Raw genomic sequence first — 23,381 nt, forward strand, 5'->3', positions numbered from 1 at the left:
GGCACCCTCCCGCCACTCCCAGACATTTCTCTGTGCCATGTTTTGATGGTGCCACCATTGCCAGGAGGCTGCAGCGGGATCTGGAGCTCGGCCGTGGGAGTGACGGGGCAGTGATCCACCTGGTGTCCTGCAGCTGGAGTGTGCCGTGTTGTTTTCTTAACGTAGGTGCTCGGGGATGCCCACATGGTGGTTGGCGTCGATGATTCCCAAATGGCTCACCAGCAGGTGAACCACTGTTGCCCCAGCAAAGAGAAGAAAACATAGTTAAAGGACGTCTCAGAAATGTTTCAAGTCCATGTGATGTGACTGTAGATAGAGTATAAGCATATTAGATATAATAACTTAGCATGCAACTAGAATAAGTAGTTTTATCTATTTATTTTCATAAATATGTAGGACTGAGCCTGAGTCAGAGTCGGCTGTTTAATCTGCATTCCTGAAAGTGTCTGTTAAAGTGGCCGAAAAATTTTTGGCAGTTGTCTTAATGGGAAACTAGGGGGATTGAATTTTACTTGAAATTGCCTTATATTTGGGCATGTATGCTATATATGTAATATTTAAGTAAATAATTTGGATATTCAGGTATATAATCACAGGTTTGCGATTATTTTTACTGTTATATAATAGCATAATATTTTAATTTGCCCTTTATTGCCATGGGGAGGTTAGAAAAGGCAAAGATTGTGGGCTTCCCTGGTGGAGCAGTGGTTGAAAGTCCGCCTGCCGATGCAGGGAACACGGGTTCGTGCCCCAGTCCGGGAAGATCCCACGTGCCATGGAGCAGCTAGGCCCATGAGCCATGGCCACTGAGCCTGTGCGTCCGGAAGCCTATGCTCCGCAACGGGAGAGGCCATAATGGTGAGAGGCCCGTGTACAGCAAAAAAAAAAAAAGAAGAAAAGGCAAAGATTCTAAGTGGAGAAATTGTGGTGACATTTGAACAAAATAAATGCTTAAAAAAATTTGTTTTTGCAAATAATGTTTTATGTTTAAAAGGTAGTAGTGCAGTCCTCACCTTGCCCAGGACTGTGAAGGTGACCATGCAGGCTGAACCTGTGCAAGCAGTCTTCCTCGTCAGTGGACTTAGTTATAGTTGTTGTGATCTTCTTTTTGTCAGGACGTCAAAACCCTGTAAATTATAAAATATACAAAGAGATGTCAAGAGCAGTGAAACTAATATTTCTTCAGTACACTGTAATTTATCACATTAGAAACGTTGAGAATTAAATTACATAACCCTTTGACCCAGCAGGTCTGTTTCTAGGTTTGTACCTTAGAGCAATACAATAGCTCCCCTTTACAATATTTTAAATTATAATCTGTGCTATCATAAAATTATATCCATTTTAAAATGTACCTGAACACATGATTTTAAGAAATCAGTACAATACCCTAACTGTAATATAAAGTGAATTTTAAAAATCAGTTTGCAGTGAAGTATTTTGTTATGTACGTGTTTGGGCATGACTGCACTAGAAGACACAAGTCAGGTGTTTGTGTTCCTGCTAACGGATGTTTCGGTGTAAGAGATGATGATCAGAGGCCATTCTATAGGAAAGGATAGGAATGTCAGGATGTATCAGGATAAGTAAAAAACAGACCAGTCTCACTTGTATTTGATCCAAGAAAAATGAATAACAGTAACTGAAATAAGGAAAATGTGCCGTTCGTCTTACAGATTGTCAGGTGAGAAAATGAGGACGTGTAATAACCTCACGAACGAGCTGAGCCTTCTTTGTAAGAGAAATGTCAGCATAATTCCCCGGCCGTGAGAGGGTCAGGGAGCGAAGGATGCTCCAGAGAACGTGTTACCTCTTGCTCACACCGGGTGCCGGGCTTGCATTCGGTGTCTAGCATAGGAAAAGGTTTTGGAGACTTTGATGTGATAGGCAGGAGGGAAGGAGGATGGATCCAAAAAAGAAAAATTGACACCGAGGTTTAATAACACCCAGGATGGTGGGACTATAAGGAAACATGTTTTCACACATTGCTGGCCAGTGAGGAGTAATTTAACAGTATATTTTAAAATGGTCAATATCCTTTGACTCAGAAATTCTCAGATTATCCCACAGATGTATTTGGCACACATGCAAAATGATACATGCGCAGGATTATTTGTTACCGTGTTATTTGTAATAGCAGAAGATTGGAAACACAAACAGATGTCCATCGGCAAGTGAATAAAAAATAAATTAGGGCTTTTGAATTCATTGGTATGTGCAATCATTGCAGCTATAAGAAAGGAAGAGGACATCATGAACTGATACGGAAACATCTTCAGGTTATATCCTTAACCGAAGAAAAGCCAGGGGAAATGGATGTATTTATTGGCATATATATATATACACACACAATTCTAGATAAGCAAGAAACCCGTGACTTTAATTACCTGTTGTGTAGAAGAGCAAACTGGGCTGCAAGGGAGACTTTTCTTATGTATACCTTTATTACTGTTTCAAAAATATATATATTTTTTGAAGGTTTATGTTAAAAAAGCTCTGTCCTAAGCCCCCTTCCATTGCTGCTGCTATTACTGTTTTTTAAAAGTTTGTTACAGCTGAAAAGAAACATCTCTGTGGAAATACGGACTTTACGCTGTTGCTCATGGTGGTTTAGACAGTCAAGGTCAGACAGGCAGTTTCTGGTCTCATACTCTGAAGACAATTTCTTTATGATTCAGTAATGTCTTGGGACACGCATAGATCTATGAAATGAAATATTTGAAGATGAAAACTGCTTTATACTCTAGTAAGCGTGAGTGGTGCTAAAAACCACATAACCGGCTTTATTGGGAAGTTTGAAACATTATATAAATACAAACCGGATGTTAACATACTTCATATTGTGTTCTCATTTTGTTATTTTCCAGTGTTTTAGAACTCAGAAGGTACTCATTCCTATTTGAAAGAAGGATTTCTGCCCTTGATTTTTTTTTTTTTAACATCTTTATTGGGGTACAATTGCTTTACGATGGTGTGTTAGTTTCTGCTCTATAACAAAGTGAATCAGTTATATATATACATATGTTCCCATATGTCTTCCCTCTTGCGTCTCCCTCCCTCCCACTCTCCCTATCCCACCCCTCCAGGCTGTCACAAAGCACCGAGCTAATATCCCTGTGCCATGCGGCTGCTTCCCCCTAGCTGTCTACCTTACTACGTTTGTTAGTGTGTGTATGTCCGTGACTCTCTCTCGCCCTGTCAAAGCTCACCCTTCCCCCTCCCCATATCCTCAAGTCCGTTCTCCAGTAGGTCTGCGTCTCTATTCCCATCCCACCCCTAGGTTCTTCATGACATCCTTTTTTTTTCTTAAATTCCGTATATATGTGTTAGCATACGGTATTTGTCTTTTTCTTTCTGACTTCCTTCACTCTGTATGACAGACTCTAGGTCTATCCATCTCATTACAAATAGCTCAATTTCATTTCTTTTTAAGGCTGAGTACTATTCCATTGTGTACATGTGCCACATCTTCTTTACCCATTCATCCCATGATGGTCTGCCCTTGATTTTTTTTACTTCATTGGTTTGATTCTCCCTCAACCCCCAGGCTCAGTTTTTTAAAATTTAATTAGAATATTTTCGCCTGTGATATTTCACTGACATTATACACTTGTTTCTAAAACATATGAAATATGCATTCATACTTATATTCAGGTGGTTTTGAAACACACATGTGCATTTATTTTTCAGATTATCTTGACTAATTGTAAGAAACGACGTGTGTTTAAATACTGAAACGCTAATAACAACTGAAAACATCTTGGTTTGCTCTTCAGCAGAAAGATAAAAATATGTGAAGCAAAACCTACAATCACTGTCCATGAGGAAATCCCAATTTTTGCCTAAAAGAAAATACATTCCAAAGAAGAAAGGAGTGATGGCTAAGATAGCTGGATATTTAAATTGGAATTTAGAAACAGAAATGGAACAATTCACTCGTTTACATTGTGAAGAAGTATGTCTACTGCTCGGTATGCCCAGAAACCAAAGTATAAATCCACATAAAAACTTGTGCAGGGATGTTCACAGTGGCATGATTCGTGATAGTTAGAAAGCACAAGCAGCCCGAATGTCCGGTAACCAGTGAACGGATAAACAAATTGTGCTGCATCCACATGATGGAATTATTATCGAGGCACAGAAATGAATGAAGCACTGACACACGCTCCAACGTGGATGAACCTTGAAAACATTACACTGAGTGAAAGAATCCAGACACAAGAGGACAGATACTGTCCAAGTCCGTATGTGTGGAGTGTCCAGAATATATGGCACGTGCCTAGAGACAGAAAGCAGACTGGCAGCTGCCGGAGGTTGGAGGAAAGGGGTAGCTCGGAGTGACCCCTAATGGGTCCAGGTTTCTTTGGGGCAGAGAGGCCGGCAGCCCAGGCCGAGGAGGCGGCGGCAGCGGCAAGTCTAGGAGATGCAAGTGTGAGGTCAAATTAGCAGGCCCAGCAGTTGGCAAACATGGAGGAAAAAGAGGGAGGCCATGTGGTCTCCTCTACTCTGGGGGCCAGGAGGAAGATGATGAGGTCCTGGAAGACAGCCGAGTGGAGGTGCATGGTGGGCAGTTGGACAGTGACCCAGCGGGGGGGGGGGGGGGGGTGAAGCCTGATACGGGTCAGACAGGCATGGTGTGTAGGGTGAACAGGGGACCTCAGACAGAGCCCCCGGAGCACCAGCTGTTATGAGATGAGCAGAGAACTAGGGACCAGGACAAGGGGGAAGAAAGTAGGAAGGGGAGGGGTCAGAAGCTCCCCCATAGGACGGGGTAGGTGAGCACTGAAGCTGGACTGGGTTCAGTGGAGACAAGGGTGGTGCTGGTGTGTCAGCCAGAGCTCATGCAGTGAGGCTGGGGGCTGAGGCCACCTTGCAGTGATGAGTGGGAGAGCAGAAGAAAGAATTAGAGATTGAGATACGACGACTTTGGGGGAAAGTATCTGGACAGCTTACGTCCACGTAGGCGGCCTGTATTTGCTCATGCCCTGTAGTTTTAACCTTGTTTAGAAAGGAAGACGGAAGTGAAGATTGGCCTTTTTTTTTTTTTAATAATTTGGGCTAATGATTTCATTCTTTTTATTTTAATTTTTAAATTTATTATTATTATTTTGGCTGCACCGCACGGCTTGTGGGATCTTAGTTCCCTGACCAGGGATTGAACCCGGGTCCCGGCAGTGAAAGCACTGAGTCCTAACCACTGGACTGTCAGGGAAGTCCCTGGTCTTTTTTTTTTAAAAAACAAAGCGAGTACGTACTTAATTGAAATTAAACAGGAATATAAGTTAAAAAGAAAGACTCACCTCCGGCCCACTTTCGCATCCATAGTGGATAATCTGCGTTAGCAGTTTGGTGGGTGTCCGTCTATATTTTAAATAAGAAATACAAGTTTGGGCTTCCCTGGTGGCGCAGTGGTTGAGAGTCCGCCTGCCGATGCAGTGGACATGGGTTCGTGCCCCGGTCCGGGAAGATCCCACATGCCACGGAGCGGCTGGGCCCGTGAGCCGCGGCCGCTGAGCCTGCGCTCCGCAACGGGAGAGGCCACAACAGTGAGAGGCCCGCGTACCGCAAAAAAAAGAAAAAAAGAAATACAAGTTTGTGTTTGCTTTTAACCAAATTGAGACCGCATTGCAATACTGCTGTGCACCCTGTTTTGTTAGGTTCAGAGTATACAATCTTGATTGGTTCAGAGTGTACAATCTCGATTGCGTAATTGCCAAATGCTAAGTATGAGCATAAATTTCGTCAGTATCTCTTCTTAGAAACGAGAAGAAATAAATCAGATCTACTGGGACTTTTGAACTGCTTACGCATTCTGCTCTGTTGCTTGCGATAGTCAGTAATTGAAACTCCAGTGCTGTTGCGTTCACGGCTTTAAGTATGTCTAGTGAGCTCATGACTCAGATTTTGCAAAGGTGTAAAGTTTGTCTTTTTTCCTTCTAAGTGTCCCTCTGTCCTTCTTCTCCCGTCATTAGGTCGCAGAATACATAGTTATACATAACCTTTCCAAGCATATTTTAATCAACACATTAGAGTTTCAAATATGATTTGCTGATTCATTTTAATGTATAAACTTCTAATTTTCCTTCAGTTCAAAATTTGACATGCTTTTAAACCTAAGACTGTGGCAAATATCAGTAGCTTCTGTCAGAAGATAAACTAAGTCAGTTCTGCAAGTCAGTTTTTTAGGTGTTCATTTTAGTTTGCTAAAAATTAGACCCCATTTCCATTCTTTATTATACTGCGTGTCCCTACAGTAAGAGGACGTACACTTTTTGCCTCCAGCGAAGCTTTAGTCTTGTTTCAGCAGGTTAGCAAAAATAATGAAACGTAATTTAAAAATAAAACGGAGCTATTGGTGGAGATTATAGAGAATAGAAGATGTAGAACCGTAACACGGATGGTCAGGTAAAGAACACGGGAAGGGTGTCGGGACCACGTGAGGGGAGGAAGTGGCCAGACCCTGCTGCTTCCCACTTCCCTTGGTGTCCGGGAAGAGAGAATGGTCATCGCTTCTAGAACCAAATGTTGCATCTGATCCATAGGACTTACTTTTTTTTTTTTAATAAATTGATTTATTTTTATTTACTTATTTTTGGCTGTGTTGAGTTTTGGTTGCTGCACGCGGGCTTTCTCTAGTTGCGGCGAACGGGGGCTACTCTTCATTGCAGTGCGCGGGCTTCTCATCGCGGTGGCTTCTCTTGTTGTGGAGCACGGGCTTTAGGCGTGTGGGCTCAGTAGGTGTGGCTTGCGGGCTCTAGAATGCAGGCTCAGTAGTTGTGGTGCACGGGCTCAGTAGTTATGGCTCGAGGGCTCTAGAGCACAGACTCAGTAGGTGGCACGTGGGCTTAGTTACTCTGTGGCATGTGGGATCTTCCTGGAGCAGGGCTTGAACCCGTGTCCATTGGCAGGCGGATTCTTAACCACTGCGCCACCAGGAAAGTCTCTTGATCGTGGACGTTGATCAGTCACGTCTGGTTCATGTAATCTGATCCTATTATCTAGATCCAGAAATGATAAGTATCGGCACTTTCACGCATCATGTGAAATCAAGTTCTTAAATTGATTTTAGTGGTTGAATGTTATTTTCCCTCGTCTCAGCCCTCGAAAACGTCAGATGGAAATACAAATCTGTATTGTGCAGACTTTTATTTTAAACTGAAAATACTCCAGTGATTGTTGTATCTGTTCAGTTTCAAAGAATACTTCAAACTTTAATTACAGTAAATAGAATGTCACTTTTAACTGGCTTACAGTACTTTTTTTTTTTTTATGCGTTACGCGGGCCTCTCACTGTTGTGGCCTCTCCCGTTGCGGAGGACAGGCTCCGGACGCGCAGGCCCAGCGGCCATGGCTCACGGGCCCAGCCGCTCCGCGGCACGTGGGATCCTCCCAGACTGGGGCACGAACCCGTGTCCCCTGCATCGGCAGGCGGACTCTCAACCACTGCGCCACCAGGGAAGCCCTACAGTACTTTTTAAACAGACATTTTTTTCTAAAGAGAAAAAAATTTAGATGCTGACCATTAGGTTCCTGTCATGGTGATAGAGTAGATCGTTTATCGCACATATTTGGGACTTATTCAGGCTCTGCAGTTTTTTCTGCAATGATAATACAAACACAGTGCACATATGAACATGCTTTTGGAATCTTAAACTTTGGAATTTCCTGTCTAATGTTTATCTAAACTCCTAAGTTTAAATTTGCTCTGATACTTTTTCGGTTGAATTCTTTTGAGCAAAGAGGTTTTTCTTTAAGGAGTAAAAATAATTGTGAAGTTCCGTAAATTTGTTTTCTACCATATTCAAAGCAGTATATCGTAGAATGGTTTTAGCTGTTGAATTTATTGTGAGAAACACTTACATTTAGCCAAAATGATGGGAATTAAATATTCTCTTAATAGGTGAATGAAGACAGTTTGGAGCTATTAGGAAAAGCTTGAGGAAACTTTGTATGTAAAAGACATAGGCTTGCTTCTGGTGATGAAAGAGCTAAAGGAAAAGTGACTGTGGAAAAGGGCTTGCGTGTGGAAGTGGGGCTAGATGGTGTCCCTTCTAGCTCCAAGGGGGGGCGAATGTGTGAATCGCTAGTTGCGCGTAGCCGGCATGTACAGGCATCTTCAAGCTCCTCCCACCCCCGCCAGCCCACAAACTTGCAGTGTGCACTTGTTATGCTTTGACTCCATATTTCACTTAAAGGCAGTGAAATGTATTCATGATAGATGGTAGAACTTTGGAAAATAAAACACCGAAATTCAACCCTCCTGGGGCCTACAGGCTGCGACCCTACCACCTTGTTGTGGTCCTTCTCCCTTCCCACGTCTCCCTTGTCTTCTTTACCCACGGAAATTCCGTGGTCCATTATCATCACACACACACACACACACACACACACACACACACACACACCCTACCTCAGCGCGCACACACACACACACACACACCCTACCTCAGCACACACACACACACATACACACACACACCACACCCTACCTCACCGTACTCGGAAACCCGCTCCCGTTAAGTCCGTTCCTTGTCCATGGGTGTTGCTGGCAGCCTGCAGTGGACCCGAATGCCCGCGGTCGTGGTACTGGTGTCCGACCCCCTCTCTGCTCAGTGGCTACTTGGTGCCCGCCCCTCCTCCCCTCCCCAGTGCACCACGTGCACCCTTCCACTCAATGCAAAGGCATCTGTTTTCTCAGAGAGATTGGAAGAAATTAGAAGAGGACTTCCAGAAATTCCCACCACACATCTCCCTGTGTGTCTGGATCTGTGCTTACGTATTCGACTGCCTTTCCCTTGACTGTGGGTGAACTGGGCGCCCCCGGGAAAGGCACCCTCTGCACGGACCCAGCTGACTGACCTGCTCTCGGCTGCTCGGGTAGTGGCCATTGGCTCCCACCTCTCCCCTGGACTCTGGCCGTCAGCGTGCGAGCCCCTGTCCCCTCCAGCAGCAGGGCTCTCTTGACCCTGTGTCTCCTTTAACCACTGCCCTATTTCTCTTCTCCTCTTAACTCAAAGTCCCTCAAAAGAATGAGCGTGTGCCCACTGCCGTCCTCCTCCCATCCTCTGCTGCTCTCTGTCCACCCAGGCTCCCGACCTGCCATGGTCATGGTCACTGCTGGCCTCCACTTCAGCAGACCCGCCCACCAGGGGCCAGTCAGATGACTCCCAGCAGCTGTTGACCCTGGTGACCATTGCTTCTGGAGCACTGGACTCCGAGGTGTTCCCCTTCCCTCCTGGCCCCCCGCGGCCGCCCTTGCTGACGCCTCTCGTCTCCAAGCCGTCCAGCGTTGGCTTCTCACAGGGCTCAAGCCTCATCTTTTATCGCCCACGCTCAGTGCCATGAGATCACTCTCCCACCTCGGCCAGCATCCCCGAGAAGTCCAGACCGGGAGGTGCAGCTCCACTTGAATGCCTTAGAACCTCTCCAATTAAGCTTGTCCGAAACTGGACTTTTAGACCTCCCTTCAAAGCCTGCTCTTCCCGTAGACATTCCCTTCTCAGAGAATGGGGCCTCCATCCTTCCCTCGCTCCTTCCAGAATCCTTGGAATCGTCCTGGACCCTTACTTCTCTCAGATTTGTTGGATCTGTCGGCAAATCCTGCTGGCTCTACTCTCCAGCGCGCCCTGCCCCCCCACCCCCCGCGGTGTGCTCACTCGCCCGGCCTCTCCTGCGCTTCCCCAACGCCAGGCTGCCTCCCCACATCTGGCCTCACCCTCTTACAGGCTCTTCTGAGCACAGCTCCAGAGGACCCTTTGAAAGCTGATGACGGCCACAGCAGGGGGCACAGGGGATCCTTGCATTTCGCCCTGAGAATTCTTCTGTGTTCTGCGTCTCTCTAGTCTTGGTCTCGGGTCAGACCCTCACTTCTCCCCGGGGTTCTTGCTGTGGCCTCAGCTGTCTTCTCACTCTTAACCTCCTCCAGCCCAGCTTCGGCCCTGCTCCCAGGGACTTTTGTTTACCCAGCAAACCCATTTTGAGCAGCACATCCTTTGTGTCAGGCACTGCCTGGAACTTTGAACAGTTTGGCCCCTTCCCTGTTCAGGGCCCCCAAAGTCTGTAAATAAGACAGCTCCCAGAGCCTTCAGGATGAAGCACAGACTCCTTACGGGGTCCGCGGGACCTTAGTCTAGCCTCTGCCCACCTCCAGCCTCACCTTACTCCTGCCTGCGGATGCCCTTCTCCAACTTCAGTGCTGTACTTTCGTGACGAGGCTCTTGCCAGCTGGACAGCTGGGTCCTGCTTGCCATTCAGTGCAGGGGCCATCCCGGCAGCAAACCTCCCATCAGAGATGGCTTCTGCTCTGCTCCCACGGTGGCCTGGGTGACTCTCATGCAGAGCACGGGGGTCGTTGCTCGCTTGCCTGTCTGTGCTGTCGGAGCGCCCCGGGAGCGGCCAGGCTCACCTCCTGGCGTTCAGCCAGACCAGGTGTGCAGCCGTTTCTCGGATGCATTGTGACTTCCAGTTAGGACGGCAGCATAAACTCATGCTTTGACATATGTCTTCTCCAGACCCAGCAGCGGAAAGATAAATTTAAACAGAGAAACATAAACCAGAAAATATGGCCAGGCCCCCAAAAGAGGAAAATACCCTTAAGGATAGAAGCGGGACACCCAGTGTGGGGAGCTTGAGCTGGCCTGACGCCCTGGCCTGCGGTGCTCCAGGCCCTGAGCCGGTGGAGGCACAGGAGACGTGGCTCCCGTGGGTTACGGTGATAGGATCCAAAGCGTTGAGGCGAATTAGAACTAGATTCAGACTCGCTTTCTGAAGCTGGGGTTGGCCTCAGTGTATAGTGGCCAACTGCCCTCTGTACATTGGGGCTTTATGGGAAGTTGTGGGCCCGGGGAGGGCAGAAAGCAATACCTGGAAGGCATGGCCCTGTCTGGTGGTTGGTTCTCTAAGAGGATCTGCACTGACTGTAATGGAAGCAGGCAGCAGGGGCCCTCGGTCACCATGGAAACGTAGTTCTGGCCTGAGGCCTTGGGAGGCCCAGAGGGGCAACCACAGGACCTAGGCTGGGTGGGGGGAGGTCGGCACCAACAACATCACCTCCTACTCGAGGGGAGCTGGAACCCACGTCCCACAACACGAAGATCTCACACTGAGAGACCCTCCCAGAGCCCGCTCCTTCCGCAGCCGTGCCTTTACTCCATGTGAGATTCGCGGATGGGGCCTGGCAAAACCGCCAGAGAAGTGTGCTTCGGATGCTTGAGACCTGAGCTAACATCCATGAAGAGCAACTAGAAATCACAGGACAAGAAGAGACAAAAATGAAACAAGAGCGGGAGGGCCTGGCTGAGAAACAACTTGAAATCCAGCCGGTGAGAAACACGTTAGGACGATGAACTGTGGACTGGGCATAATCAAAGACATTTAGTGACAGGCATTTTCTTCATGAAACTGACTCAGACTGCAGTGCAGAGGGGGACAGTGTGATCAAAGAAAAATCCAGGGCCCTGAATTCAGACGACCTTAGAGCCAGCCCTGCCTTTGACCCTCCCGAGTAGTAACTGCCTCTCAGCCTAGGCTGGTCTGAGTCAGGCTTTCTCTCACCTGTAGCGGGAAGAGTGTTTCTCATACAGGATCTTAGTAATTAGATGGAAACCTCTCCCTGATGTTAGACGTTAGACGATCTGACAGTCAGCTAGTTATTTACCAGAGGAATCAGCTAGTCAGTGTAATTAACACGGGCACATCTGAAAGAAATCTCAGACACTCAGGAAGGGAAACGAGCTTGCTGCGAGGACAGGGAGAGGAGACGTTGTCCACATGGCTGCCCCGCCCTTCCTGCTTCCCAGCCATAAAGCCCGGTGCCGATGCAGCCGGCCAGGTCTCTGAAGATGTATCTTCAGAATCTGGGTCGGGTTTGAAGACACATTGGGTTATTTCTCTCCAGCGTTACTGGGATGTCTTCGTGTTTGCAGGTCTGCGCTGAAGTACTGAAGTAAAGATTCGTTCACATTCTGTAGCTGATTGATGCTCTCCGGAGGGCACCGTGTATATGTGCGCGCGCGCGCACCTGTGTAAATTGTGGTGAAATATATACAACATAAATTTACCGTTTTCACCAGTTTATTGACTGTCTGGATGACTTCAGTGGGGTCAGGCTAACAGACTGGCCTTGGGGTACCATTAGCCTTTTTCCCGGGGGACACTCCAAAGCCTGTTGCCTTCTAGACCTTTTTTCTTTACTCTCCCCAGTGGTTCTAGGTCACATGCCTGTGAGTCATCTTAAAATATATTTATCCACTTTGGTATTAGGATTTATGTTCAGGAAAATATCTCGGACTTCCCTGGGTCTTGAGAAGGCAGGCTTGGATTCCCTTCCCCGCCGTGTGCGTGCCAGGGTCGGGGGTGGAGGGGTGAAAGTCGGTCGGAGTTACGGTGTTCTGTGTGGTCTTGGGCTGCTCGGTGGACCCCTCATTCTCTGGAGGGTCAGAGAGGTCCCGCTTATCCCAGGGCGGGAGTTGTCTTTGTGTGAAGCCTGGAGAGGCTTGACGGGAATTGGTCTTTAGAGACACTCTCTCGCTCTCTTTTGTATTTATATTTATATCTATTTACTTACTTAACTGTTTTCTAGGAGTTTGCAGCACTTACTAAAGAACTAAATGTATGCAGGGAACAGCTCCTGGAAAGAGAAGAAGAAATTGCTGAACTGAAAGCGGAAAGGAACAACACCAGGGTCAGTAGGGGATCCTCTGTGTTAACATTTGCCTCGGGGTCACGACTGGGCTCCGTGTTGCTGTCTTTAAACTCAAAAGATGATCCACTCTGTCTGTTTTTAAACACATTTTCGACATTTTCCCACTGAGTGGACTGGGGTTGATCAGTTCAGGGTTCTCAGACCTTGCTTGAAATTAATGATGAGAGTTAATGCAATTTTAATATATTCGAGGGGGAATTTCTCTAACTTTATTTATTTATTTATTATTTTTTGGCCACGCCGCACGGCAAGCGGGGGCGGGTCTTAGTTCCCTGAACAGGGATCGAACCCACGCTCCCTGCAGTGGAAGCGCTGAGTCCTAACCCCTGGACCGCCAGGGAAGTTCTCTCTGACTTTAGGCAGAACCAGAGGGATTCAGACCTGTCTTCGCACGGTTTTGGCTTTAGTGTGAGATTGAAAGGAGTTATTTGCCCCAGATTCAAATATGAGATTGAAAGTGCTCTGTAAACCGTGCTCACCTTGGCCTCGCCCTGCAGCTGCTGCTGGAACATCTGGAGTGTCTGGTCTCACGGCACGAGCGGTCCCTCAGGATGACGGTGGTGAAGCGGCAGGCGCAGTCCCCGGCAGGCGTGTCCAGCGAGGTGGAAGTGCTTAAAGCGCTGAAGTCGCTATTCGAGCACCACAAAGCCCTGGATGAGAAGGTACCGCCGCCACACGGCAGTTCCGGGTTTGTACACGTGCTGCGTCATTTGGCGGACAACGCAGGTGTTTGTGCAGCTTTAGTTGACTTTTGAGCTTCTTGAATTCTTGTAAACACAGTTTTTTAATAAGAAGCCAGAGTTCTATATAGTTAAAAAGTATTAGTTGGCATAAATGTCTCGAGATTTATTATATCCTGTGTATCAACTGGCTATTAGGAATTGGGTAATAGAATTTATTTAGGGTGAAATTTTAAAGCTATTAGCAAGCAGGTTTTCTTGACGTTAAGATCAACGAAAGACATTAAAGGTATTCTATTATGTTATATTACACTAATAGTCTACTAGGATAACTATGCAGTAAGAATTGAATTAACATATATACACATATACACACACACACCAACTGGATCCCTTTTGTTTTCAGGTGAGAGAACGGTTACGAGTAGCCCTTGAAAGGTGTAGTTTGTTAGAAGAAGAATTAGGTGCCACACATAAAGAGGTAAGCTTGATAAATCGTCATACAGTTTCAACTGAGGGTTCCTAATTCTTAATCCCTTCATTTTAAAAAAGTATGAAGACTGTAGTAGTAGGTATCAGATGTTATTTATCTTTCTGATTGAGGACCAGCCCATCTGGATCATTTCAACGATTAGTAAACTAGACTTTTATTTCAGAGTTGCAGAATCTCTTAAGTACCCCTGTCTCCAGTAGAAGGTAAATTCTGACTTTAATGACCTGGTTATGTTCAGGATGGATAACATCACCATGTGTTTTCTTTTCAGTTGTGTTTTTCCAAATGGAGTTTTGCTGCCTTTACTTATTTCTTTACTCTCATTCAATTGTTTGCGTTTAGCTAATGATTCTTAAAGAACAGAATAACCAGAAAAAGACACTAACGGACGGGGTGCTTGACATAAACCATGAGGAAGAGAACACGCCGAGCGCGAACGGAAAGGCAAGTCCCTGGTCCCCTCTGTCTGGTTCTCGTCCCACCCGTCCAGTCTGTGCACGCGTGTTGGGAACCTGTCGCCAACACACCACTTCGGCCCGAGTGGCCGTGAGAGTCGTGTGAACCCACAGCGTGCAGAAGGCAGCTTTGACCTTACCGACTTCCCAGAAGTGCTTTATTTCCTCCCTCAGCAAACAAGGCTGTTTAAGGGTTCTTTCCCCCCATTAGAGATCTTCTGACGGTTCTCTGAGCCACGAGGAAGACCTGGCTAAAGTGATTGAGCTCCAGGAAGTCATAGACAAGCAGTCAAGGGAGCAGAGCCAGATGAAGGAGCGCCTGGCCGCCCTGTCCAGTCACGTGACAGAGCTGGAGGAAGATCTGGACACGGCCAGGAAAGACCTCATCAAATCTGAGGAAGTGAACACAAAGTTGCAACGGGATGTCCGTGAAGTGAGTGACAGTCGCCATGTCAGTATTGTCATGGGGTTGAACGTGTGGACTGTTTCGGTTTGATTGTCACTTATTCTCCCAGTTACTTCAACCTTGGGGTGACTGTATGAGTAAGAGCAAAACAGAACAGAGCCCTGAGGCTTTGACTGGCGGCTTCCCCGTTTCTGTGTCAAGGTCTTTAAAGGTAGGGGAGGCCTGGTGCAGCTGGTCCGTTGGCAGCGGAACGGACATGAAGCCGGCCCCTCCTGCTGTGCTGCTGTGAGTGTACTGGCCTGGGTGTGGACGCCTCGTTCCTATAAGTCCTAGGCTGTCGAATGTATTCCTGATTATGCTCAGGTTGCCTTTTGATACACTTCGAGCGAGTGTGGTGGCCTCTGTGGTGGTAGTTCTCTCGGAGAGACGTGAGCATGGGCTGTGGGCTCTGCCAGGGCGGCACTGTTGGCTGTGTTTCTAGTTTTCTGGTGTTCCGCTCCTTGAGGGGAATGTACGATATTGATGTTGGTGGTCGGACAGAGTGGCGTTTGTTCACACTTGGGTCATCAGGCTCATGCTGTAAAAATACGTAGAAATGTGTGCATCTCTGGCAGACGTTTCTGCATGTATCGTGATTTACGAGAAACTAGCCCGCTGTCACTAAAAACAAATGAGCGCTGGGTGCCTTCCCTGGCACCTCCTCCTGTTAGCGTAACCTCTCCTTTGTAAACAGACAGCTCCTACCCCCTCCCCCCCACCTTGTGAGACCACCGCAGAGAGAACCCCTTTCACGTGTATGTAGAACAGGTGTACATCCTGTTCAGTAGCTTGGTGTGAGTAATTTTATGTAAGAATTCAAAACAAATATCTGCATGTATCTATATAACCTGCCTACATTATTCTTTGGCAACAGGAGGAGGCGAGGTGGCAGAGTTTAATATGCAGAGAATTTTGAAAAGAAAATTTTAAGACTTGCCACTTTTAATATTAAGACTTTGCTAATATTGGTTACTTAGTGAACAGGGAGGGACCTGAAGCGGATTTTTAGCTGGGGACAGGAATTGCAGTAGCAAAAAGTTCAGGTCCTAGTTTCCGCGTTTGGTACTGTGTAATATAATTTTGCTTTAGAAGAATTAGGCTTTAGAAGGCTGCTTCCAGTTGTATTAAACTTCTTTTGTGTGTTCTCAATTTTATTTATTTTTGGCTGCGTTGGGTCTTCGTTGCTGCACGCGGGTTTTCTATAGTTGCGGCAAGCGGGGGCTACTCCTGTTGCGGTGCGTGGGCTTCTCATTGCAGTGGCTTCTCTTGTTGCGGAGCACGGCTCTAGGCGCGCGGGCTCAGTAGTTGTGGTTCGCAGGCTCTAGAGCGCAGACTCCATAGTTGTGGAGCGCAGGCTCAGTAGTTGTGGCACTGTGGCTCACAGGCTCTAGAGCACAGGCTCCATAGTTGTGGAGCACGGGCTCAGTAGTCGTGGCTCGCAGGCTCTAGAGCGCAGGCTCGGTAGTTGTGGCGCATGGGCTTAGTTGCTCCACGGCACGTGGGATCTTCCTGGACCAGGGATCAAACCCACGTCCCCTGCAGTGGCAGGCATATTCCTAACCACTAGGCCACGAGGGAAGTCCCCAGTTGTATTAAACTTTGAGCTCTGTTTCCATTTGTTAATATTATTACTTTAATTCTGTGGTAATTGGATGAGATTTCATCCGACTTTTACCCAAGAAAATGAGACACATATCTCCCTGTTGCCTCTCCAGCTGTATTGTGAGGCAAACAGAGGTCCTGTCTTCATGGCAGACGCCTTCCCCCTCCTGGAATTCTGGCAATAACAGGATATTTTATTATACTTCTTCTCTTTTTTTGGGTAATATTATGTAGAAAAGGATAAACTTGGTAAACTGAGTGGCCAGACATAGCATTAAGACAGATGAGTGCTGGGATTTCCCTGGTGGGCCAGTGGGTAAGACTCCGTGCTCCCAATGCAGGGGTCCAGGGTTCGCTCCCTGGTCGGGGAAGTAGTTCCCGCACGCCACAATTAAGAATTCACATGCCGCAACAAAGATCCTGCGTTTCGCAACTTAAACCCAGTGCAGTCAAAATAAATAAATATTTAAAAAATAAAAAAGACAGATGAGTGCTAATTACTCGGTGAATATTTATGATCTTTGAGGTAGGTGCGTTTTCATTCACATCGGAGAAAACTGGCATGTCTGTCAATTTAATTTGGAGGACAGTAATTTTATATTTGATTTGAAACTTAGGATTGAGCCCAGTTTGTTCTCTCTCTGAGTACACCCGTCTGTTACGTATTGGTTACTTCCCTTCTCTCCCTCTGGAATGCCCGACATAGGCCATGGCCCAGAAGGAAGACATGGAAGAGAGGGTCACGACTCTGGAGAAACGCTACCTCGCGGCACAGCGTGAAGCCACCTCCGTGCACGACCTCAACGATAAACTGGAAAATGAAATTGCAAATAAGGAGTCTGTGCATCGACAGGTAGTGGTTTTTATCGAATTTTGTCTGGCTTTTATTAATGACTTACTAGTGAAGGGGGGAAGACCTTTTCCTGTGACTTCCATGTTGGAAATCAAGTCCCAGGGTAAAGTTTTTGTGATCTTAGAGTATTATGTTCAGAAGTGTGGTGTACATTGTAGATCAACTGTACTAGCATAAAATAAATTTTTTAAAAATTGTGGGTGACTGCAATTTACAGGTTTTCATTTTTTAGGATTTGGTTCAACCATTTTGTGGAGCTGCACTCCTGACTCTTGTTGCTTGTTAGCATTTTTACCAAAAGAGCAGAGAGTGGCAAAGAACTTCAAGGCAGCTGGCTGCCTGTTGGTAACTGGGGTCAGTGTGGTAAATGGCAGATTGAGAGATGCAGCCTGAGTAGTAAGGTCTGTGCCTCCTGTGGTTCGGTTTGCCTCACTTGCTCCTGTTTCTGTGTGGTCTCAGATAACCAAGAGTTAACTAGGGAAACCAAACCTGGCTTCTGGAAAACAAAGTGAGTTTGTCTGGTGTGTTATAAAGTGTATCATTGGCCCCAAAATAAAAATAAAATACTAGAAAGCCATTAAAACTTATGGTGTGGAATGCTAATTAAGAGCCTCAAAATGTTCAAAATGATGACTTTAACAGGCAGATCAGAAAATACTACGTACCATGCGCTGTTATTTTCTGAGGGTTTTGAAGCATAATCTGTTGTTTGTATATGTACGTAGAGATACATGCACACGGAAAAAAGAAGAAAGCTGCATAGAAACAAGCGTTAACCTCTCAGGAACTGAGCATACAGATGATTTAACATTTTACCTTTTTTAAAGAAAGAAAAATCTGTCTAAATTTTCTACATTGAAAAATTTTCAGAGTAAGAGGATTTTCTAAAAGAATGACCCTACGTTTACAAAGCTAAAACTTGACCAGTATTCCCTTAGGCACGCTCTTAGCAGGTCTGGATTTCAAAGGAGATGAACGCTGTATTTTGGCTTACATGCCCGCGACAGCCTGTTGAGTAGGGTTCTCTTCAAATGAGGATTCTGATGATGTTTCAAGAAGGGTTAGTACTGAACCCTTCTTTCCTTAACTTGTCAATAAGAATAAATAAGCTCCTACAGAAAACGGGTTTGCTTTCATGTATAGGAACGTGTGTGTGTGTGTGTGTGTGTGTGTTTTCAGACTTCTTTGGAGGTATTTAGGAAGAGCAGATACTTTGGCAAGAGGTGTTTTGCACGTTGAAATCAAGCCCAAGAAAGTGGGTGTGCGCTCTTCACAGAAAGAAAAACTTCACTGTGAGGCAGCTGGCAAAACAGCTGTGCCTCCATCAGAACTGATTTAGTAGACGATTAAAAACGGAAATGGCTGAACCATTCGCCCGTGTTGACGCTTTGCTCTCATTTTGTAGACTGAGGATAAAAACCGCCAGTTGCAAGAGCGCCTGGAGCTGGCGGAGCAGAAACTGCAGCAGACCCTGCGGAGAGCGGAGACCCTCCCCGAGGTGGAGGCGGAGCTGGCCCAGCGGGTGGCCGCGCTCTCCAAGGTGCTGCCCTGGGTCTCCTTGCGGGGCAGACGCTGGAGTTGGGTGTTGAGGGTGATTTGTTCACGTGCCTTATCGTTGTGGTCTTGTCAGCGCCCCTAAATCCACCAAGCAGCTCAGACTTGTTTTCAGTGCTGTACTGTCTGAGACTGGAGCAAGTTTGACTGTCAGACATTATCCCTGCTTTTGTGTCATCCCCACATTCTTTTCCCTCCAGTTTTGTCGGATGTGTTCTGTGTGTCCCCGGGGTGCTTTAGCTCAGAGTCGCTGCTGCTTGGAGCTACTTAAGTCAGCAGCTCCAAGGTTAGGGTAGAAGGGTTGTGGAAGAGCAGGGCAGTTTTTCTCAGAAGTAGGAAAATCCCATTCTCTGTCGAAGACCGCCGAAGTAACTTCGTAATAAACAAGTTTTTGAGTCCTTATTCATTCACTGGTTGAACAAATCATGGTGGGGCCCGTGCCAGGCCCGGTCCCTGCCCTCACAGCCTCACCGTCCCCGGACAGCCGGCAGGTGAGAGGGGGCTGTCCCGGTGACGCAGCGGCGCTGGGGGCGGCTCGTCCACACGGCGGGGAGGAAGCGCACAACCAGCCACCGACCCAGTCTTTCAGGCGTGTGGTCCTGCACTGCCAGTAGGTGCTGGCCAGGCCCAGAGAAGCGGGCCCTGGCCTGTGCTGGTGCATCCGTCAGGAGTTCTGTGTCGCCTGCCTGGAGCTCAGTGAGCTGCTGAGGGGGCCGGACAGACCCGGGGTGGGCACGTGGCGTCAGGTGCTCACAGACCGTCCTTAGAGCAAGTTCATTGCTAACAGCTGTAACAGAAGCGCTCCTTTTCCTTCGTGATCTGCATTCAAAGTCTCGGTTTCTTTTCTCCCCTGTCATCTCTCCTGTCCCTGGTCGGCCTTGTAGTCTGACCTTTTGTCTGCTGGAAACTCTGCCACTAAGGAAGCTACACTGTTCGAACTTACCTCCCAGCTTAGGAAGGTAGAACGTGTACATCGCTCTTGGCTGTGCTTGCCGCTGCCTGCTTCCCGTGCTGCCTCACCCAGAGCAGTCTGAGGCTGGGGCGAGAACACAGCCCACGGGTGTGGGACCTGGGGTGGGGGGAGCACATCTTCTCTCACGAGTCGATCGCCAGCGCCCGTCACGCCTCAGTCACCTGCCCGAGGGGGTGAATTGCCTCCCGGGGTCACGCATGGGGCCACGCAGGACGTGCGAGCAGGCGTCAGCGCGTGCCTTCCGCTGAGCACGGGGCGCGTGGTCCACGCACAGCACGTCCTGCTTGTGGCTGCTGCAGTCGTACCCCGCGTGTTGTCAGGAAAGGGCAACTATGAGCTGAACTGACACCATTCTTTGCTGGCAGGCCGAAGAGAGACACGGCAACATCGAGGAGAGGCTGCGCCAGATGGAGGCACAGTTGGAGGAGAAGCACCAGGAGCTGCAGCGGGTACGTGTCCGGGCAGAGAGGCCGAGCGCCGGGCCGGGCCTGGGGGCTGCTCCCCACCCCCCACCGCCGTGTGCACTCGGTGTGCGGCCTCGTCTGCGTGCTGTCTGCTGACTGGCGCACCCACCACGTGCTTGCCCGCAGGCGGGGTGTAGGGGGAGGAGGCCGCCTGCCGCTCTGACCAGCCTGTTGCGGGAGCTGCTCCAGGTACAGGTGGGACCTTACGGGGCCCCCTCAAACAAGCCTGAGGTGCCAGCCCGGGGTGCCCGTGACACTTAAGGCACAGCGCCCTAGGCGTTGGGTCTGCTTGCCTGGGGTGTGGCACTGGAGTCCCAGATTCCAGTCACGGGCCTGATCGCTGTCCTGAACCCCAAAGTATTGTTCCAGACACAAAGGTAGACGTAGGGATGGCTGTTCCTGAGCAGGAGGAAAACTCCTGTGCTCGGAGATGGGATAAAAAGGAGCATCGGGAAAGCGTGGTGGTGGAGGCTCACATCAGCTGAGTCCTGAGAGAGCTTTCCTGGAAGATTTGGTCACACGGCGAGATGGAACCTCCAGGAAATAGAGCGAGTGGTGGCCCCAGGTCCAGGCGTGCGACATCAGTACTATCACCACCAGAACGCGGCGTTCCTGGGCCTGGACTGCAGAGCAGCAAACGTGAGCTTCCAGGAAGGAAAGCGTCTGCCTCCTGTCAAGAGATCCGCATGCCAGGCGCCCCTGCCCCCCACACAGGCACGCGCCCTCCCCTCTTAGGCAGAGAATTCGACTCTCACCGCTTGAGGGGTGCACTTCATTACTTCCAGAGCTCGTTGCAATAGGGATGCAGTTTATGACTAAGGCAATTCAAAGCAAACTTTTAAGTGGTTTTGCTTTAAAAATATTTGAGGGACTTCCCTGGTGGCGCAGTGGTTAAGAACCCACCTGCCAGTGCAGGGGACGTGGGTTTGAGCCCTGGTCCGGGAAGATCCCCCATGCCGCGGAGCAGCTAAGCCCTTGCACTACAACTACTGAGCCTCTGCTCTAGAGCCCGCGAGCCACAACTACTGAAGCCTGCGCTCCGCAACAAGAGGAGCCCCCGCTCACCGTAGCTAGAGAAAGCCCACGTGCAGCAACAAAGACCCAACGCAGCCAAAAATAAATAAATTTATTTTTAAAATTTGAATGCTGAGAGCCTTATCGTACGGTGAGCTGGGTCTCTTCTAGATGATGGTGGTTGCTGTGTTTTGGGCGTGATTCTGAGCGCTTTGTATTTAGTGTTTCCAACAACCTAGGAGAAAAGGGAGACCCGCCGAGGGGACCTGCCCTGACGTGTGCTGCCTGTCAGCACTTTCTGTCCCCTCCACTTTTCTTCTGTGTTCTTTCAGGGTGTGGGGTGAAAATAAGCTTTTGAAACCGTGAAGCTGATGCTAGGTTTATAGAACACAGACTTACCAATTTTATTACATTTAAAAATTACTTGCGGTAATTATTTCTAGTTTTTTAGTATAAATTATCATTACAAAGAATTCAGGTGATGTTAAGAGTATAAAGAAAAACATGTGAAAGTCTGTCTCCACTGTTTTTTTTCCCAAAATGAAATTTTTTTACCTTTTGCTTTATAAGTTGAACTCATTTTACCCCCTTAATCCAGATTCAAGCTTCTGTTTACATGCTGGGAAGTTCCCCCTCCAGTGTGTGTGTAAGCTGGTCCCCTTTAAAATATGCTTGTTTTCTGCGTGTAAATCTGCTCCTTGAGTCCATCAGACAGTTAATGGCTGGTGACACTAATGAGGCCCCCTGGGTGCTTTGTTGAACAGAAGCAGTGGGAGGGACCTTTCTCTGCACCTGCAGTCAGCTCTGGTGATCCAGTCGGTTCTGGTGACGGTGCAGAGTCCACCGGAGATGGCAGTGGGAGGGGCAGCCTGGGGAGCCAGGGCATAGGCCAGTCACGTCGTCGCTCCTTGGCGCTTTTAAAATAATGACCATACTTGTTCTTGAAGTTTATAAGTTTTTGTTTTTCCTATTTTAGGCAAGGCAGAGAGAAAAAATGAATGAAGAACACAATAAACGTTTATCAGACACTGTTGACAAGCTTCTTTCAGAATCTAACGAGAGGCTTCAGCTTCATCTTAAAGAGAGAATGGCAGCTCTGGAAGATAAGGTGCGCTAGCGCAACGTCCCTGAAGGCCCCTTTGCAAAAGGGGCGCCAGGGGTTACGTCCTTGCCCAGGCTGTGCGTATGGGACATTGCCTATCATTCTTACTCTCCAGAACAAGAGCTGGAGAACTGTTTCCATAGCGGGCCAACCACGTAGTAAATATCTTAGGCGTTTACCGATTGTGAGTAATTGAGTAGAAGTTCGTGCTGATCAGCTAAGTAGCGTGAAGGCAGCCACAGGCGATCCGTAAAGGAATGGACGTGGTTGTGTGCCACTGACGGGCCGAGTTTATCAGCCCCTGCGCCAGAGTTTTCTAGGTCCACCCTCACCCCTTCATTGCTCTTGCATTAGAGGTTTATTTCTGTCTCTTGTGTGTGATGTAATATAAAAGATTTAACCGTCTAAAAACTCAGCGTTCTCATATTCCAACTCCAGCCTTCTCTCTTTTCATTTGGTTTGGAAAATGTCTTAAGCCTGGACTCTTGCTACTCTCATCATGGAACTACTTTAGCTGTAACCAGAGTAAAGGAGTAGCCGAGAATCTATGTCAGAGAAGCTCTGATGGGCGACACTTTGGTTCAGGTTTGATAAAAAACCTGTCCCGACTGCACCAGCGCCCTACAGATGAGGCCCAAGAATTTGCCCTGAGGTTAGCACCTGGGATGCTGCTTGTTTGGGAGAGACCAGTGGTTACCAGTGATGATGTGGTACATTTTATTTTACACAAAACCCACGATGAAGTGCATTACTAGAGACCACATAGGGCAGTTACCTCACTTCCTCCCTGATCTGCGGGCCGGCCTTAAGGTAGGAATATTTTTGTCTCAGATTTGAATTTTGCACGTGAAACTTGTGCCGGTCTCCCGAGTGACCACAGAACTGCAAAAGCTGAAAGCCGGTATAAACCAGTTTAACTTAGCCCATGAACTTGACCTCCTTACATCTAGAAAATCAGTCGGTGAAGAAGGGAATTTTATACGTACAGGTTATGATGAAAAGGTGTCATCTGGCCTCGTGGCTCGCATTTTACCCTGGGAGTG

At 47.8% G+C, this 23,381-nt stretch overlaps 1 protein-coding gene across 1 annotated transcript in view; it reads left to right on the top strand.

The window, feature by feature from the left end:
* Nucleotides 1–23,381, top strand: part of PPFIA1 (PTPRF interacting protein alpha 1) — an 86,952-nt gene that overhangs the window by 24,306 nt on the left and 39,265 nt on the right. The window contains exons 3-12 of the mRNA XM_065881836.1: nt 12,581–12,682; nt 13,201–13,365; nt 13,790–13,864; nt 14,219–14,320; nt 14,543–14,764; nt 17,085–17,231; nt 18,637–18,771; nt 19,670–19,744; nt 20,124–20,207; nt 22,213–22,344. Of these exons, the coding sequence (XP_065737908.1) occupies nt 12,581–12,682; nt 13,201–13,365; nt 13,790–13,864; nt 14,219–14,320; nt 14,543–14,764; nt 17,085–17,231; nt 18,637–18,771; nt 19,670–19,744; nt 20,124–20,207; nt 22,213–22,344 (1,239 nt within the window). The remainder of the gene's footprint in view (nt 1–12,580; nt 12,683–13,200; nt 13,366–13,789; nt 13,865–14,218; nt 14,321–14,542; nt 14,765–17,084; nt 17,232–18,636; nt 18,772–19,669; nt 19,745–20,123; nt 20,208–22,212; nt 22,345–23,381) is intronic.

This window comes from Phocoena phocoena, chromosome 8, assembly GCF_963924675.1.
Source record: "Phocoena phocoena chromosome 8, mPhoPho1.1, whole genome shotgun sequence".
NCBI lineage: Eukaryota > Metazoa > Chordata > Mammalia > Artiodactyla > Phocoenidae > Phocoena > Phocoena phocoena.